The sequence below is a fragment of the Neoarius graeffei genome, chromosome 2, assembly GCF_027579695.1.
Source record: "Neoarius graeffei isolate fNeoGra1 chromosome 2, fNeoGra1.pri, whole genome shotgun sequence".
Lineage (NCBI taxonomy): Eukaryota > Metazoa > Chordata > Actinopteri > Siluriformes > Ariidae > Neoarius > Neoarius graeffei.
This window is the reverse complement of record NC_083570.1, coordinates 65,847,598-65,867,258: the sequence shown is the minus strand read 5'-3', so window position 1 is coordinate 65,867,258 and position 19,661 is coordinate 65,847,598. Positions and strand designations below refer to the sequence as shown.

General features: G+C 41.2%; 1 protein-coding gene across 1 annotated transcript in view; it reads left to right on the top strand.

Annotated features, from left to right (window-relative positions):
• Positions 1-19,661, top strand: part of tdrd12 (tudor domain containing 12) — a 75,245-nt gene that overhangs the window by 8,877 nt on the left and 46,707 nt on the right. Inside the window, exons 4-11 of the mRNA XM_060903159.1 lie at positions 4,479-4,643; positions 4,788-4,924; positions 7,277-7,396; positions 7,533-7,588; positions 7,680-7,765; positions 18,423-18,645; positions 18,733-18,803; positions 18,911-18,990. Coding sequence (XP_060759142.1) covers positions 4,479-4,643; positions 4,788-4,924; positions 7,277-7,396; positions 7,533-7,588; positions 7,680-7,765; positions 18,423-18,645; positions 18,733-18,803; positions 18,911-18,990 — 938 coding nt within the window. The remainder of the gene's footprint in view (positions 1-4,478; positions 4,644-4,787; positions 4,925-7,276; positions 7,397-7,532; positions 7,589-7,679; positions 7,766-18,422; positions 18,646-18,732; positions 18,804-18,910; positions 18,991-19,661) is intronic.

Genomic DNA, 19,661 nt, shown 5'->3' with positions numbered 1-19,661 from the left:
TTGTAGAAACATCTCTAGCAGTATCAGTGGAAACAAAATGCACCTCGGCTCACTTTTGGGTGTCATATCAAAGGGTGTGCACACTTTGTACATATATTTTACATTTTGATTTTGAATAAATTAGCACAAATGTCTAAAAACCTGCTTTCACTTTGTCATTATGGGCTATTTTGTGTAGAATTTTGTGACAAACTTAACTCGGTCTATTGTAGAATAAGTCTGTAACGTAATAAAATGTGGAGAAGGTGAAAGGGGTGTGCAGACTTTCTGGCTTGACTGTGGTCGCCAGTGTCCTGTTTTACACCGTGGTGTGCTGGGGGGGGCAGCACATCCAAGAAGGACACATCCAGGCTGGACAAACTGATCAGGCGGGCCGGCTCTGTGGTCGGCATGAAGCTGGACTCTCTGGTGACGGTGGCAGAGAAGAGGTCTATGGGCAAACTATTGAACATCACAGACGATGCCAGTCACCCTCTGCACACCGTCATCAGCAACCAGAGGAGCCTGTTCAGTGACAGAATGCTCCTTCCCAAGTGCAGGACGAACAGACTCAAAAACTCCTTTGTCCCTCACGCCATCAGACTGTACAACTCCTCTCTGGGGGGGAGGAGGGGTAACAGGAGGACAGAGGATGGGAAGGAGCAGTAGCCTAGCCTAACAATAAGCAATACCAGACAGTGTGCAATATCTTTCCTGCTACACACTCTCACACCCTAACCCCACTTCTCCCCCCTTCCTCTCTTCCCCATATCTTATTCTTTTATATTTGTATATGTAAATAATTTATTTTAATTTATCTAGCAGTTTTCTCCATTTCTTTTCTCTGTTTATCTGTAATGATGCTGGAATCTTAATTTCCCTGAGGGAACCCTCCCAAAGGGATCAATAAAGTTTTATCTAATCTATTGCCACCACGTAGAAAATAGTTGATGGTGTGTATAAAAAAGGCTTTGATAGTGTGTATGAAAAAGGCTTTGGACGAAATGTCTCAACTATCGGACGAAATGGCGTTGGATGAAATGGTCATTGGACGAAGTGTCCTAATCCCATTCCGAATGTAAAAACGTGTGCAGTTAGTGCTTTCCTTTGAGTGTGTTCAGGTATATATGCACACACATTTTCTTCATATGAATTCACAGATGCTCACAATTGGCTAGTGCCACTGTGATTGACCGTGGAGAGTCATGTCATCCCTCTCACTTGGAGAGCACAGCCAGTTTTGTTCTCTTGGACTCCTGGCCACGGTTGGCTTTGAGACTGTTGGGATTCAACTTGCGTTCATGTTGTCTCTTGAAGATAGCGTGCTGCTTGGAAGCCTCATTTTATTATTTTAACAGGGATGAGAATTTTCCGCCGATTGGTGAATTTCCGACTTTTTCAGACCAAAATGATTGTTTTTGAGATCGATGTAAATCCGTTGAGAATTTTTTTTTTTTTTTTTTTGGGGGGGGGATGATTAACGATCTGTGGTCACCTTATAACGCAGACATCCCAAGTCTCCCGGAAGTTCCGGGAGTCTCCTGCATATTGATAGAAGCGAGCAAGAGCGTGCGCGCACATCTTAGAATGTGCGCGCGCGAGGGAGACTGTGTGCAGTGTTGCCAGATACTGCTGACGTTTTCCAGCCCAAAATATGTTCAAAACCCTGCCAAAATGCACTTAAAAGCACCCAATCTGGCAACACTGCCTGTGTGCCTGTTCATGTAGCGCATGCCAGACAAAGAGCATCTTGATTGGGTTACTCAGCAAAATAAGCCAATCAGCTTTCAGTGTGGGTGGGCTTTTATCCCTTTTCTCGAGGACCGGAGTTTGAGTCAGTGCAGCCTACAGGATCGGCATGGCAGAGAGCGAGCGCGCGCGCCCCAAAAATATATATATCAATTACACGTCATATATAAGTGTGTATCTTTTATTAATGGGGTTAGCTTATCTAATGTAGCATGTTGGGGAGAATCATAGTATCATATCTATATTTCTGATAAAATTTTAGGTATGATAGCATGTATAACTCTCCTACTTATTGCTCATTTCATAAGGGGAATTGCTGGCACGTGCCGCGCAGGAGCGTCTGCCCACATTTTTTAGGCCGAGATGAACTTATAGTTTTTGATTTAAAAAAAAATTCCAATTTGTAATGCGCATTGTACATGCCTGTTCTTTAACTCAAAATCACCATCTCGATCTTCAAATTGACCATATGGTATATGCATTACATTACACAACATCCTGGCCAAGTTAAATCCTAGTTAGTACACACAGCAGTTGAAAGGGAAGTGATAAGTGGTGTTGAATGTTGCCTGCTTAATATGCAAGACCTCCTGCTACCATGATAACATCAGAAGAGAGCTTAAGAGAATTATATGATGGAACTTTTTTCTGGTTTGCACTTCATTTTAAAGGATTGGAGTATTCAAAGATGAATCACAAAAATGCAGAAATATAATACTGTAGAGCTCGTTTATATTAAAAGGTGCATTGATTTTTTTGAAATCATCAAATGTGAATTGATTAAAAACAAGTCTCTTGTACCTTATTAATCATTTTCACCTGGGAGTCCACCAAGAAGGGGAATTTATTTCCAAATAAATTGCAAATTTTTGCTGATAAAATTAATGGTTTTGGGGTAAAAAAAAAAAAAATAGCCAAAAATAATTAGCCCCATGGGCCTTGCCCCGCCCCGGTTTTTTCAGACTTTTAAAATATTTTTCATTCTCATCCCTGTTTTAAAGATTCAGTCCAAATTTTTACCTTAAAATATATCCTGATATCGCAGAAAAATGTGTTGAGACACAGTTTCTAATTATATCAACATTATATTGTCATATTGCATACAGCCCTCTTCTAAACTGCAGTGCAGTTTTACTGCAGGACCAGTGGACTCACTGTATGCTTATAGAAGGCAGCACTTTTTTATGCCTCCGCCACCGTAAGGTGCAGGAGGTATTATTGCTGCATTCATGTGCTATGGGAATTATGGTAAATACCAAACGCCGACATGGAAAGCACACATGAACGCCCCCTCTTGTGGTGTTTTCCACTGGGCAACTCGTAGAAAATTTTGATACACGAGTTGCCGAGATGAGATGAACTTTAACCTTTTCAACATGGCGGCGAGCGGTACAAGACACTTGAATGTTAAGCATTGTATGCTACTAAAGTTTTTTTTTTTTTTACTAGTATTAGTGGGTAGTTTTTTGTGTCTATGCAATGTTGCGTCATTAACAAGTGTAATATAATACGTTAGAAATCCGTTTCCTTTAAAAATGTGTTATGGTTTGTTTTTACCTATCCAGAGCAGACGCTATTGCTAACGATAGCTAGCTAACTAACTATTGCTAACTTGAATCTGGTCCACCATCTTTAATTTGTCAACAACAACAAAAGCATGTGAACACAACACACTGGTAAATACCACTTCCCAACTGGAAAATATCATCTTCCCATAGCACATGAACGCAGCATATGTTTTCAGGTTGTCCGTCTGTCTGTGCGTGTGTGCATCCGTCCCGAAATCTTGTGAACACTATATCTCAAAGGCTAATGATAGGAATTTCACCAAACTTTCACCATTTGTGCGCTTTGGGACAAACATGAACTGATTAGATTTTGAGATCAAAAGGTCTAAGGTCAAGGTCACCGTGAGGTCAAATGTCTGTCCAAAAACCTTGTGAACACTATCTCCAAGGCGAATGAAAGGAATTTCACTAAACTTTCACCATTTGTGGATTTGGGGACAAAGATAAACTGATTAGATTTTGAGATTAAAAGGTCTAAGGTCAAGGTCACTGTGAGGTCAAATGTCTGTCTGAAAACCTTGTGAACACAATATCTCCAAGGCTGGTACAAGTAATTTCACCAGGTCAAGATTACTGTGGGGTCAAATGTCCATCCCCAAATCACAACTTAATAAGGTGTGTAGTCTACCGGGCGGAGGCATCCCCATCGACGCTGTTGGCGTCGAGTTCTATCTAGTTTGTGATAAATTAGATGTCTAACAAACAGTTGCCAAGTTTTTAGGTACAGTTACCTTCTAACGGCAATAATTGGCCCTTTTTTATCAGGTATGCCTACCTGCCATACAGGTGCACGTTGTAGCTATACAGTTACTGACCATAGCCAGTGTGTTGCTATGAACTATGTGTCAGTCCCCCATTTCCATCAGTAGAAATGAAGTACCACAGGAGCCCTGCTGAGCAAATATTATTTTGTATATTATATTTTATCCCATCCTCAACCCAGCAGTGGCATTGAAATGGTCAGTGGTTGTTTTATGTTGGTCCTGTTCGACTGGTGGATTGGTTAGAGGAGGGCTTACTAATTTTACAGAGCAGTAGATGGTGTACAATTGCACATTTATGGGTTACATGATAAAATGGCAAATGTGTATCAAGCCAGGTGTTTCTAAGTAAATGGTACCGTATTGTATTTTCCCCCAAGAGTGTATATAGACACATGCTTTTGTTCCTTTTCTCTGTGAGGTTGAGGATCCAGGATGTATTTGGGGTCGAATCGTGAAAGGACCTGGTGGGAAGGCCGAGAGTCCTCAAGACTATGAGAACCTGCAGGTTAAAATGAACCTCTTCTATCACAAGGTCAACCTGGATGTGCAGAAAGTAAAGCCATCATCATTGGAGAAGGAACAGGTATGATGCACAGTAATGAATGCTGCATGAATTTAGGTTAAAGCTACTGCATTTGATACATATTCAGGTTTGCGGTGTTTAGCAGCTTGCCTTCTTTAATGACTGAAATCAGTCAGTCTGTGTGTCTCTGTTTTGCTTTATTAGATATGTGTAGTGTTTTGGCCAGTACTACGGAGCTGGTGTAGGGCCAGAGTGGAGTCTCTGTGTCTGGGATCAGCAAGGAGTCAGGCCACGTGCTTCTTAGTTGACCATGGCGAGCGTGTTGTTGTCAACACAGATGAGTATGGAGAAATTGCAGTCTTTCTGGGTTTTCAGTGGTGAATTTTATATCAGAACATTTTAATCTACATGTTGTACTGATTATAAGGCTTTCAGTGGTATAGTATTTCTAAAATGTGTGCAATAAACAACTGAAAAAAAATTAATACGACAGAATTACACAGGTGAGCTGTGTTGAAATGGTTTTAGAGTCGTTTTTAAGCTTTAAAGGAATCATTCATTTGAAATCATTAAAAACTTCATCTTATTATCTGTAGCCGCTTTATCCTGTTCTACAGGGTCGCAGGCGAGCTGGAGCCTATCCCAGCTGACTACGGGCGAAAGGCGGGGTACACCCTGGACAAGTCGCCAGGTCATCACAGGGCTGACACATAGACACAGACAACCATTCACACCTACAGTGGGGCAAAAAAGTATTTAGTCAGTCACCAATTATGCAAGTTCTCCCACTTAAAAAGATGAGAGACGCCTGTAATTTTCATCATAGGTATACCTCAACTATGAGAGACAAAATGAGAAAAAAAATCCAGAAAATCACATTGTCTGATTTTTAAAGAATTTATTTGCAAATTATGGTGGAAAATAAGTATTTGGTCAATAACAAAAGTTCATCTCAATACTTTGTTATATGCCCTTTATTGGCAATGACAGAGGTCAAACGTTTTCTGTAAGTCTTCACAAGGTTTTCACACACTGTTGCTGGTATTTTGGCCCATTCCTCCATGCAGATCTCCTCTAGAACAGTGATGTTTTGGGGCTGTCGCTGGGCAACATGGACTTTCAACTCCCTCCAAAGATTTTCTATGGGGTTGAGATCTGGAGACTGGCTAGGCCACTCCAGGACCTTGAAATGCTTCTTACGAAGCCACTCCTTCGTTGCCCGGGCGGTGTGTTTGGGATCATTGTCATGCTGAAAGACCCAGCCACGTTTCATCTTCAATGCCCTTGCTGATGGAAGGAGGTTTTCACTCAAAATCTCATGATACATGGCCCCATTCATTCTTTCCTTTACACAGATCAGTCGTTCTGGTCCCTTTGCAGAAAAACAGCCCCAAAGCATGATGTTTCCACCCCCATGCTTCACAGTAGGTATGGTGTTCTTTGGATGCAACTCAGCATTCTTTCTCCTCCAAACACGACAAGTTGAGTTTTTACCAAAAAGTTCTATTTTGGTTTCATCTGACCATATGACATTCTCCCAATCCTCTTCTGGATCATCCAAATGCTCTCTAGCAAACTTCAGACGGGCCTGGACATGTACTGGCTTAAGCAGGGGGACACGTCTGGCACTGCAGGATTTGAGTCCCTGACGGCGTAGTGTGTTACTGATGGTAGCCTTTGTTACTTTGGTCCCAGCTCTCTGCAGGTCATTCACTAGGTCCCCCCATGTGGTTCTGGGATTTTTGCTCACCGTTCTTGTGATCATTTTGACCCCACGGGGTGAGATCTTGCGTGGAGCCCCAGATCGAGGGAGATTATCAGTGGTCTTGTATGTCTTCCATTTTCTAATAATTGCTCCCACAGTTGATTTCTTCACACCAAGCTGCTTACCTATTGCAGATTCAGTCTTCCCAGCCTGGTGCAGGTCTACAGTTTTGTTTCTGGTGTCCTTTGACAGCTCTTTGGTCTTGGCCATAGTGCAGTTTGGAGTGTGACTGTTTGAGGTTGTGGACAGGTGTCTTTTATACTGATAACGAGTTCAAACAGGTGCCATTAATACAGGTAACGAGTGGAGGACAGAGGAGCCTCTTAAAGAAGAAGTTACAGGTCTGTGAGAGCCAGAAATCTTGCTTGTTTGTAGGTGACCAAATACTTATTTTACTGAGGAATTTACCAATTAATTAATTAAAAATCCTACAATGTGATTTCCTGGATTCTTTCCCCCCATTCTGTCTCTCATAGTTGAAGTGTACCTATGATGAAAATTACAGGCCTCTCTCATCTTTTTAAGTGGGAGAACTTGCACAATTGGTGGCTGACTAAATACTTTTTTGCCCCACTGTACGCTCAATTTAGAGTCACCAGTTAACCTAACCTGCATGTCTTTGGACTGTGGGGGAAACCGGAGCACCCAGAGGAAACCCACGCGGACACGGGGAGAACATGTAAACTCCACACAGAAAGGCCCTTGCCGGCCACGGGGCTCGAACCCGGACCTTCTTGCTGTGAGGCGACAGCGCTAACCACTACACCACCACGCCGCCCCACATTAAAAAATTATTTTATTAAATGTTTAAAATACAATTTTTAAAAAATGGTGCATGACTGGACTCTTGTTTGGTTGGAGTTTCATCTCAAGTCTCTACTGCGTGCAGTTTGTGTATTTTTAATAATATGAACCATTTTTCCTGCAGGGTGAGGGCTCCTCTTGAAAAGTTCCTGCGGTTGCCCTTCCGGGTGTTCAGGTTCAAACTGGCTTGGATTCACCCAGTGAAACTCAAAGTGCACATCTGCAGTGAGACAGTAGAACTAGTGTAAGATGTCACAGTGACGAGAAAGCTTTAAATTTTTACTGTAAATTATAAATATTAGGTGCACTAATATAGATCAGTCTGTTAATTACTGTGTCAGCATTGGCTTATTGATCTTCTCTTTGGTGCCCACTTTCAGTCCGTCCCTTTACTGGGACAGCTCTGCTACAAAATACCTCCACAATCTTCTACAAGGTCAGAATTTATTTAGCATATTTACATAGGCTTTTTCTAATTTTATACATATCCATATTGGAATTGTAATCCCTATGTTCAATCATTGCAGCATCTACACTGGTTGAGGCTGTTATTTGTGAAACACATGATGATTGCACCATCATTGAGCTGTACCTGACCATCAGAAATGTGAAGGTAATTTTTATAGTACTTAAGACATCACTGTGTTCATGGATGGATGTTTGCAGTTGATTAAGCCTAGATTCATATCTAAATTATTCCTAACCCACATTTTTTATCTGCCAATGCTATTTGATCTTAGAAACCCAAATTATTTTCAGTTTTTAAATATAGGATCATTACATTTCTGTTATTATCCACATTCTTGTTTGGTTACTTTTAAATCCCAATGCTGTGTGATAAAACTGATGATAAAGCATAAATAGAATTAAGATTGGTACAATAAGCAACTAAGAAAAAATAATATACTTGAACAATATTATTAGTATTGTTGAATAATATTATCCGAGTCTGTAACGGTATATATTACCGCACCTGTTCAGGAAAATTGTTTCTACCTGCCTGCCCGCCCGCCGCACACCTACACACACAGGCCCCAAAATGGTCACTGTTTGGATTTAAATAAGCAAGTACAGTGGATGTAAAAAGTGTACGCGCCCCATTAAAATGATGGGTTTTTCTGATGTAAAAAAAATGAGACCACAATGAATAATTCAAAACTTTTCCCACCTTGAATGTGACCTATAACCTGTACAATTCAGCTGAAAAACAAAAATCTGTTTGGGGAGAAAAAATAAAAAACGTACAATAAGCTGGTTGCATAAAAGTGTGCACACCCTTAAACTAATACTTTGTTGAAGCACCTTTTGATTTAATTACAGCATTCAGTCTTTTTGGGTTCACACCTGCCATCAATTAAAATGACTCTGATTAACCCCAAATAAAGTTCAGACATTTACTCCGTTGCATCCTCCAGCAAAAGCCAGGGTTCATGGAGAGCTTACAAAGCATCACAGGGATCTCATTGTTGAACAGTATCAGTCAGGAGAAGGCTACAAAAAGATTTCCACAGCATTAGATATACCACGGAGCACAGTGAAGACCGTCATCAAGAAGTGGAGAAAATATAGGACAACAGTGACATTACTGAGAACTGGACGTCCCTCCAAAACTGATGAAAAGACAAGATGAAAACTGGTCAGGGAGGCTGCCAAGAGGCCGACAGCAACACTGAAGGAGCTGCAGGAATTTCTGGCAAGTACTGTTTGTGTCCTACATGTGACAACAATCTCCCATATTCTCCATATGTCTGGACTATGAGGTAGGGTCAAAGAAAAACATCCAGGCCCAGGTAAATTTTGCAAAAAAAAAATAAACTCTCCCAAAAGCATGTGGGAAAATGTGTCTGATGAAAAGTTGTGGCCAACTTTTTGGCCACAATTCCAAAAGGTATGTTTGGTGCAAAAACAACACTGCACATCACCAAAAGAACACCATATCCACGGCAGAGGTGGGACAAAGTCACTAATGTGCAAGTCACAAGTAAGTCTCAAGTCCTACCACTCAAGTCCGAGTCAAGTCACAAGTCAAGGCACTTTTGACCAAGTCAAGTCCAAGTCCAAGTCCTACCCAAGCCAAGTCGAGTCCAAGTCCAAGTCTCATTTTTTTCCAAGTCCCTAACAAGTCACCATTTATTCTACAGGCAATCAACACATTTTTGATCACAAATGTATTACCTCTCCACACTGCAGTGTATGTCCTCCTTTGCCAGTCACCTTGGATAAAAATGTCTGCTAAATGTAATGTAATGTCAATGATTCATAGAGGCAGCACAAGTAACTACAGTACACCCATTCTTTTCCATTTTAAAATGTTTTAGAGCTTGTGCCCCAAGACAATCAAAGAATCTCAGAGGAGACAATGATTAGTTAGTTAACGTTAGTAAAGCATCCTAAATTTTCAGTGAGTTTAGTTTGAGTGAGTCAGTGTACATCTGAGGCTAAGGGTGTGAGAATGAGTGAAAGTATGACCATTTCCTTAAATTTTTTATTGGAAAATTAGTGAGAAATTAAAACAAAATTCTAAACAAAACTAGTACTGGTACTGTGTAACAATCATTTTCTTTTCATTTCATTCATGTCATTTTTCACATAAAAATGCTTTTCATGTGCATTTTAAGACATGAAACTCAAAGTCCAAGCTAACAGATGATCTGTGTACTTTTAGAATCAAAGAATGGTTTTCCTTCTGAAGTTAGGCACTGTCCCAACATACAACATGACATGCCTTTAACACAATACAATGTGACTTGAGTACGTTTGTGTGTGTGAGAGAGACCAACTAACTGACAAAAAATTCCGGAAATATCTGTTCTCCACTACTGAGAGAGGGATGTTGCATCCAATGACCAAATCTGTTAGTATTGAATTTGTGATGGCTTTTTGTTGTGGGTGGGTAGCATTGTACTGTCTATCTTTTGCAGTAAGGAATCCAGAAATGGACGGCTGCTCTGTCTCACTTGGGATGATCTTGTTCTTCAGATATTCTGCAAATCTAAACAAGGAAAAAAAAATGTAAAATTAGTAGGCCTACTTGTTTTCTGTTTTTAATCATGTAGACATTAACATGTTTTTATCATTTTCAATATCAAAGTCTGAGTTCATTTAATCTGAACATATTTGTTTATACACAGTATAATGTTTAATACAAGCCAGCCAGGATGTTCCCTTAAGCAGTTTAGCTAGACCACAATGCATTCACTAAACACTCGCTAAAATACCGGTAGCCTCAGTAAACACAGAATGTTGTGACGATGTAGCCAGAATCAGAGTCCTCTAGGGCTCTGGCCAGAATGTGAGAATGAAGCCCTGGCAACATTCTAGAGAGCCGTATAATAAAGTAGAATAAACAGTTGTTGTGAATTTCAGAATGTTCAGCGGAATCCTCCAGATCCAAGTTGCGTGCTTTTGGCGAATTTGGTTTCTCGCCAGAGACTAATAAATGCACTGGTAAAGCCACGCTATGTAGAGGCATTGTGTGCCCTGTCGTTTGGGTAAAAGACTGTGGGATAATGCTTCGCGTCGGAGTAGGCTACACTCCAATCTGTCGGGATGTACTGCGCTATAAAACGTCAGCTGAGCTTACATTTTACATAGCCCAAATGGCCCATTATTCACATTGCCTACATGACACCAGAGAGAGGAAGAGAATAGAATTGAATGTCTCTGATGACGCGTAATCCCAGCACTAATAACACACATCGCACAGCGTCCACGACTTGGTGCAGTACGTAGCAAACAGTTAAACGCCTGGTTTAACTTGCATTGCTAGTCATCTCGTCTCAGTGGTTTAAATGCCTTTCATGACAAGCACTGACTTTCCCATTGCAAAGAGTGAACTTCTGTTTTACATACTTAGTTTGCAGCCTGGGTAACTGTTTATTTGATTTAAGTTTTATCCTTTGCTGTCCGGTTCTTATCATAAGTCTGTGTCGTTCTGACCAGAGCCTTTATAACAATCTTGTAAACGTTCTCTGCTCTGACCAAATCACCACCTTCTGGCTATGCCTTCCCAATGTGTGTTAACAGTCTAGCCCACATAATCTAACACTAGACTGAACACAAAAGCAATCCAATAAAAAAAAAAAATCTTCACTATTTTATATTCAGCAAAGCAAAACAAATCCTTGACAGCGTTAATACATTAACACATTCCACTTCTAGCCACCAACTAGCCTGTACAGATTCTTGCTACCTGGCTTTGTTACTTACTTGTCCTTATGCAGCCTCAGGTGACGAGCGAAGTTTGATGTGGTTGACTGGCTGTCCGAAATTGTGGCTCCACATGTTCTGCACGTAGCAATGCGTTTGTCATCTGTATTGGAGTATTCTTTAAATCCAAAGGAAATTACGCGGGGAATCATGTTTTTATCCGTCCGTTCATCATTCAGCGTCCTCGTTGCCCATCACCGTTTGGTTTTTCATTTGAACCAGTTGAAGTGCTTGAGCAGGGCCGGAGTGGGCCCTGTTTTCACTCCGGGAGTTTAATTCACATTCAGGCCACTTTGAAATGGAGGAAGAATTTGAGTACATTAAGAAAGATAAAACAAATAACTTCTTTCACAATGCTTTTTATTTGGTTTAAATTCAGGTAGTGACAATGTATGTTGTTCGTCGTTCTCTGCATTACTTTAGGGTTAATTACTTTACTTTAGGGTTAATAAAACTTCCATTACGCGGTAGTTTAATGACCACAAACGTAATGCAGAGACCGACGAACGATTTAATCTAGTATGAGACGGGGCTCCACTTAAAATTGGATGGTGTGTGGCCGCGTGTCTAATCCGCATTTATCTGTCACCAACATCCCAAAGTTCCTTAGTGAAAATATTTGAAAACACATCCAAAGGACATGCATCTTCAGAAATCGGCATCTTCGGCCCGGGTGTGGGAATGAACTTTTACGTCGGGGGCGAAATCCAGCTGACTGCCACTCCAAATAGCAAAGCAGCGAGTATGGCTGATTGTTTCGCGTTATTTAAGACGAATTACACAACACATTTTTAGTCACATAGTCTTAAAATAACGAAAGCACCCATCTCGCGTGCATTTGAACCAATGCTTGTGCATTACATGCCGCATACGCCTCGAAAATAATGGCAAATCAACAATGCTGGGTACTCAGCAACCGGCAGATAAAGCGTGAGGGCGCATTAGGCAACTCAAAAATGGTTAAATGAAATGTAGGCTAAAGCAAGTGTTCGATTCTGCTTAGAATATTGGCATACACCTCTTCTAAGTTATATATTTAACAATTATTTAACATCAAATTTATGACTTCTAGGCCTATGTGTTCATAACCACAATGTGCGCACGCCTGTGGAAATGCACGGTGTGACAGCGAGATGAAATAGGCTGGATGAGGAAATAACGCGCAACAGCACATTTGGGACCTGTTCATCTAAAATTGTTAATAACTGGGATGTAAAGCAATGTCCGGTTCTTCTTAGAATTAAGACATACACCACATCTATACCGTGTAAATTGCGAGATTTCACACGACATCAAAAAGCTGAATTGACATCGCAAACTATCGACACATTATAGGCCTAGCATAGACTGATAAAATCGACAAACAGGGTTATCATACTCCATATCTTTCGTAACCTACCAGCTGGTCTTGAGAACATATCTGTCAATTTGGCACATTTTGCTGCCACCTTTTTTAAGCTTCGCCCTTTCGGTTCCACCTGGCCTCTTTCAGCCCTCCATCACTGACGCGCGCTGTTTCGCGCCAATGTTGTTTAAGTTCCCCGCAATACAGAGGAGGAGTCTTGGACCAAACCAACTGCAATAGAGGGGAGGGGAGAATTTCCTTATTTGGTAGCGCCTATTTAATCTGCTGCGATGCTGTCGGCGTCTGGGCTGCCATGTGAAAATGCAGAGTGCAGTTGAATTGATGATTAATGCAAGAATAAGATCAGTGACCAAAATTAGTGAAAATTATTTTCCCCATGCTCCAAGCAGGCCACCATTGATGGTTTGGGCCGGGGATGGTCCCGGCTAAATATAGGGCCACCCCGGCATTGTGCTTGAGTGACACCTAGTGCTAGTGGATTGAGCTGCCGTAGCCTAGGACAAGGAGCTACATCGCATTCAAATAATAACGAGTGTACTTGGATTCAAAATCGGGGGGGAAGAATATTTATACCTGATACGCCAAGTCATTGCAAGCTAAAACTGTCAAGTCCAAGTCAAGTCTCGAGTCAACAGCGTGCAAGTCCGAGTCGAGTTGCAAGTCATTCCTCATCTAGGGATTTCAAGTCTCAAGTCATCAAAATGGTGACTCGAGTCTGACTCGAGTCCAAGTCACATGACTCGAGTCCACATGTCTGATCCACGGTGAAGCATGGTGGTGGTAGCATCATGTTTTAGGGTTGTTTTTCTTCAGCTGGAACAAGGGCTTTAGTCAAGGTGGAGGGAATTATGAACAGTTCTAAATAGCAATCAATTTTGGCCCAAAACCTTCGGGTGTCTGCTAGAAAGCTGAAGAGGAATTTTATCTTTCAGCATGACAGTGACCCCAAGACCCCGTCGTGGCTCAGGTGGATAAGGTGCCATACCATAAATCTAGGGACCCGGGTTCAATTCTGACCCGAGGTCATTTCCCGATCCCTCCCCGTCTCTCTCCTGCTCATTTCCTGTCTCTACACTGTCCTATTCAATAAAGGTGGAAAAAGCCCCCCAAAAAATCTTAAAAGTTGTTACCCTGGGGTCCTTTGTGACCTCGCCGACTATTACACGCCTTGCTCTTGGAGTGATCTTTGTTGGTCGACCACTCCTGGGGAGGGTAACAATGGTCTTGAATTTCCTCCATTTGTACACAATCTGTCTGACTGTGGATTGGTGGAGTCCAAACTCTTTAGAGATGGTTTTGTAACCTTTTCCAGCCTGATGAGCATCAACAACGCTTTTTCTGAGGTCCTCAGAAATCTCCTTTGTTCGTGCCATGATACACTTCCACAAACATGTGTTGTGAAGATCAGACTTTGATAGATCCCTGTTCTTTAAATAAAACAGGGTGCCCACTCACACCTGATTTCCATCCCATGGATTGAAAACACCTGACTCTAATTTCACCTTCAAATTAACTGCTAATCCTAGAGGTTCACATACTTTTGCCACTCACAGCTATGCAATATTGGATAATTTTCTTAATAAATAAATGACCAAGTATAATATTTTTGTCTCATTTGTTTAACTGGGTTCTCTTTATCTACTTTTAGGACTTGTGTGAAAATCTGATGATGTTTTAGGTCATATTTATGCAGAAATATAGGCGATTCTAAAGGGTTCACAAACTTTCAAGCACCACTGTAGGTCACATTTAAAGGTGGGAAAAGTTTTTAAATTAATTATCGTGTTTTTTTTTTTTTAACATCAGAAAAACCTATTGTTTTAACGGGGTGTGTCCACTTTTTATATCCACTGTACTTAAGAGCCTTTGATTAGAAAATTACTGCAGTGATTAATGTGTTTCAGCTGGCAACAATTCTTTTAACCGTAACTGATGCAGTGAGTTCATTTCTTAAGCAACCATGTCAGAAGAAGTATCCCATGGTCGTGGAAAAGATGTTGCTGGGTTTCATACACGTCAAATTATTGGCCTGCATCAAGCAAAGAAAACATCTGAGGAAATGACTGAAATTGGGTTAAGAACGGTCCAACACATCATTAAAGCTTGGAAAGATGGTGATGAATCATCCTCTTTATGGAAGAAATGTGGTTGGAAAGAAACTTGACCGACTGTGATCAAGCACTTAAATGCTTGGTGAAGTTGAATCACAAAAAATCGACAGTAGAACTAATGGCTATGTTTAATCGTGAAAGTAAGAACATTTCCATACACCCAGTGCAATGAGAGCTCAAAGGATTAGGAATAAACAGCTGTGTGGCCATAAGACAACCACTTGTTAATGAGGCTAATTGGAAGAAAAGGCTTCATTTTGCTAGGAAGAATAAAGATTGGACTCTGGAACAGTAGAAAAAGGTCATGTGGTCTGACGAACCCAGGTTTTTACCCTGTTCCAGAGCAATGTGCGTGTCAGGGTAAGAAGGGAAGCACATGAAGTGATGCAGCCTTCATGCATCGTGGCCCCTGTACAAGCCTCTGGAGAAGGTGTTCTGATCTGGGGTTGCTTCAGTCGATCAGATCTAGGCTCAGCAGTGTTATATGAATAAAATGAAGTCAGCTGACCAGGTTATCCCATCAATGTTGGGAAAATTTTGCTGATATGAGTTGCTGCCATGTCTGAGAATTCTATTCCTCTGACTTTTCAAAAAGGTGCCACATTGCAGATGGTATTTTCATAGCGTTGTTTAAAAGCTAGTGCCTGTAGTGAGTGTGATGCTCACTTGTACTGTAAAACGCAGTCTTATGCGCCGTTTACACATACCCGGGTATTTTTAAAAACGCGTATTTTCTAAACTCCGTTTTCCAAAATAACTTCGTGCACACAGCTGCGTTTTTTTTTTTTTTTTTTTAAATTACGTTTATATTGATCCGCATAAATACGCTGTCAAGAGCTGTTAAACTACGCCAAGACTGTCGGTGGCAGTGTTAGAAGAATGACAGTTCCACACAAGCCAATCAGAAGCCTCATCGAGAACCGCCGACACGAACGTCTTCCTGTTCCTTTCAAAGAAGAAAACATGGCGCCAGGGTCATTTGTTTGGACCGACAGCGAAGTGGAGTTACTTCTTAAAGTTGCGCAGGACTACAAGGCTACTAAAGCACAACAAAATATTGATTGGGAGTCCTGTAAAGCGAAATACTCTGACATTTTGTCGTTATTTTTGGACAAGTACCCACCGGAGACCAACGAGGTCAATGAGCTTTATTCTCAAAAGCAAACAGGCGAATATAGCTCTTAATAACAGAAATGCTGCTACTCTGAGTGTTTCCATGCTTGTCATATGTACAATGGTCGCTCTTTTGTGGCGCGAAGATTGCCTAAAACTCCGTTTTGGTCTCTTTACACACAAACGCCAAACGGAGTTTTCAAAAAATCTCCACTTTTGCCGGGTTTTTAGAAAGAATCGTTTTCAGAGGAAAAAACTCCGTTTGTGTACAAACGAAGGCAAAGGTCTGCGTTTTTAAAAATACCCGGGTATGTGTAAACGGCGCCTTAAAAGGCAGTGAATTGGAACACGCAATACTGGAAAAAATGATTTATCTATCTAGTTCATGGATATTATTAATGATGGGCAATAAAGTGGCAAGTCTCAGCCTTGGAGTAAATAAGAATATGATGAGTAATTATGCCAAATTAACTCTAGTATCAGGGACTTTAGTTTCTACAATTTCCAAAAATATGTTGTTTAAAGCTATATGGCCTTTCGATTTCATAAAATCGGTGAAATTTAGTTCTCTCTGAAATTTGGTCATTGTGATTATATGTTTATTTCTGCAATATCTAAAAAAAAAAGCTGTTCTGCGGTTGGGAAGTTATTTAATTTGAGGAGATTCCCTCACAAATGTGCATGAAATCGCTCGCTTCACGCAGTCAAGCAGACGGAGGAAGTCCAGTGTGTGCATGCTCAGGTTTACCCGTTCTTTCTTCTTTTGGGTTTTATGGCAGCTGGGATCCACAATGTTGCATTACTGCCATCTACAGGTTTACCTTGACCGTGCACACAGAGGTGCTCGCTGACTGCCAATATTTATTAGTCTGGTCCTGCGTTTCCTTTCCTTCGCAACATAACATCTTTTCTTCTTGCTTTCCGTTACTGTAGTCGGTCTTTCACGTTTCGTTCGTCTCCTCCATTTTCCTCTCCTGTTTCAAATTTGTATCCCACAATGCCTTGTGCAAATGGGGAAAGCCCACCAAGACGCATGACAGCGTCTTGATTTGGGTCATGGTGAAGCAAGAAAAAAAAAATAGCAGTAACTTTAGGACCACCTGGCGTTAAATTAATTAATTGTTTTATTAAAAAAAATAATAATAAAATTGGAAGTCTATGATTTGAATTCAGTAGTTTTTGGTCCACTAAACAAAAATAATTGGGTGTCCGGGAAAATTCTTTTTATGACTTAAACTTGAAAGGTAATCTACCTTTAACTTAAAAAGACATTTAAAGTGCATATTCTGGACCAATTTTCTGCTTTTTTTTTTATATATGAAAGTATGTATGGGCGGCATGGTGGTGTAGTGGTTAGCGCTGTCGCCTCACAGCAAGAAGGTCCGGGTTCGAGCCCAGCAGCCAGCGAGGCCCTTTCTGTGCGGAGTTTGCATGTTCTCCCCGTGTCCGCGTGGGTTTCCTCCGGGTGCTCCGGTTTCCCCCACAGTCCAAAGACATGCAGATTAGGTTAACTGGTGACTCTAAATTGACCGTAGGTGTGAATGTGAGTGTGAATGGTTGTCTGTGTCTATGTGTCAGCCCTGTGATGACCTGGCGACTTGTCCAGGGTGTACCCCGCCTTTCGCCCGTAGTCAGCTGGGATAGGCTCCAGCTTGCCTGCGACCCTGTAGAACAGGATAAAGCGGCTAGAGATAATGAGATATGAAAGTATGTCCCTTTACACACTCATCCAGAAGGGTAATTTTGCACAAGGCCATCTGTCTACAGCAGAAAAAAATAAAATAACAAAATGCGTCTGGAAAAATCCCAAGGGAGTCTGGAGCCAGATTCGTGACGTTATCTGCGGAAGCGCCAGCAGGCTGCGAGAGCTTGCACGGTTTCAGTGCACAGCCTGTGTAGACCAAGTGCTCCCATTTCTCTCTCATTGTCCGGTCTTTTGGAAAACGATGAATACTAATCCCATCAAGATTGGTGTTGCTACACCCTCCTACGATACATCTGTTAACCATTTTAATAATTACGTGATAACGAAGAAATTCGCAGAAAACCACCAGGTCGTTTTCTCATAAACAAACCAGCGCTGACGTAGGATTCAGAGGGAGGCGTCCCGCACGTGACGTCAGGAAAATCAATGTTTGCCGGGAAATCCAAATGCTAAGTTTTTTCAGAGGCGGACCAATTTGCCTCAAATGGCTTGATTTCAACTGAATTTTTCTGGGATTGCGCAAGGTAAAAAAAATTACAGAGAATGCAGAATGTTACAGATATTTGACCAAAGTTTAATATAAAATAGGAGAATCACATTGATCTTGCTCCTGAACTTACCCATGATATGCACTTTAAAATCAAAACATATAAATGATGGCCATTCTTGAGACATTTTATCACATTTTAACTCTTCACTTTTGATTAAAAATGTTACTTTTTTTGTCATTTTCAACTCTTTACACTTAACTCTTTTTACATTGCAGATCTGTGTAAATGATGATTTAGTGGTGAATAAGTTTGCATGTTACTCAAGTGAGAAGGCTCTGTGGGATCAGAGTGGGTGTGTTGATCACTATCCTGTCAGCTTGCCCTGGGACATTTTCAGCAATCCTCAACATATTCTTAAAATTAACGGCTGCTGTACAGTGAGGTCTGCTCCCTCACACTTCATAACCAGGAAGAATGAGACAGATGAGTTCATGCCACGTAAGTCCTGCTTTCCTGGTCAGACACGCATTAATCCTGGTGTGTTGCTATTTGCATGTTTCATGGCTCTCTGCCTTTCTTGTTCAGAAAGGGTGAAGTCTCGGAGTCCAGTGAAGTCATTTGTTCCCACTGGAGAAAGCTCTGCTGTAAGTTCTTCTGTACTGACTGACTATACAACTCTAGGTGGAGTGTAGTAAGCAGTGTGTCACAATGGTTTGTGCCACTCTAACAGCCTTTGATCTTTTTTTAGCTAGAAAATGGGGAGCCTGATGGACAGTTGATATGTGGAGTACATGACAAAAACGCAGTCCCCAAGAGCACTGAGGAAAGAAAAGTAAAGACTGGGTGAGGGTTTTGCCACTACTTTCTGGCAGCTTTTTAATTTTTTTTTAACTCGATAATGTTTATATTTTACATTTATTAGTTACTTCTTTAAATACCAGCTTTGCTTTGTGAAGTGGTAGTTAAAGGGTAGAACTGAAGTGTTGGTGATTTACATGCCCATGTGCACATCCCAGAATTAACACTGGCCAGCAGAGTTCACCTACATTTGTTGGGTAGGTTGCTGACCTTCCACCACTTGTCTTGGTGAATGTAAAGCATGGATAGGCTCCTGCTGTCATTCAGAAATATGACCTATTCAGCATATTTAACATCGAGTCAGAGATGAACATGAAACTTCAGCAAATGATCACAGAGTCAGAAGCAAACAATTAAAAGTAAATAATTAAAGGCGACTATTTCAATTCCCCATCTGATGGTCCTTAAAGTGCATATCCTGGACCAATTTCATTTTTTGTTTTAATATGAAAGTATGTCCCTTTACACACTCATCCAGAAGGGCAATTTTGCACAAGGCCATCTGTCTACAGCAGAAAAAAATAAAATAAAACGCGTCTGGAAAAATCCCAAGTGAGTCTAGAGCCAGATTCGTGACGTCACCTGCGGAAGCGCCAGCAGGCTGCGAGAGCTTTGCACGGTTTCAGTGCACAGCCTGTGTAGACCAAGCGCTCCCA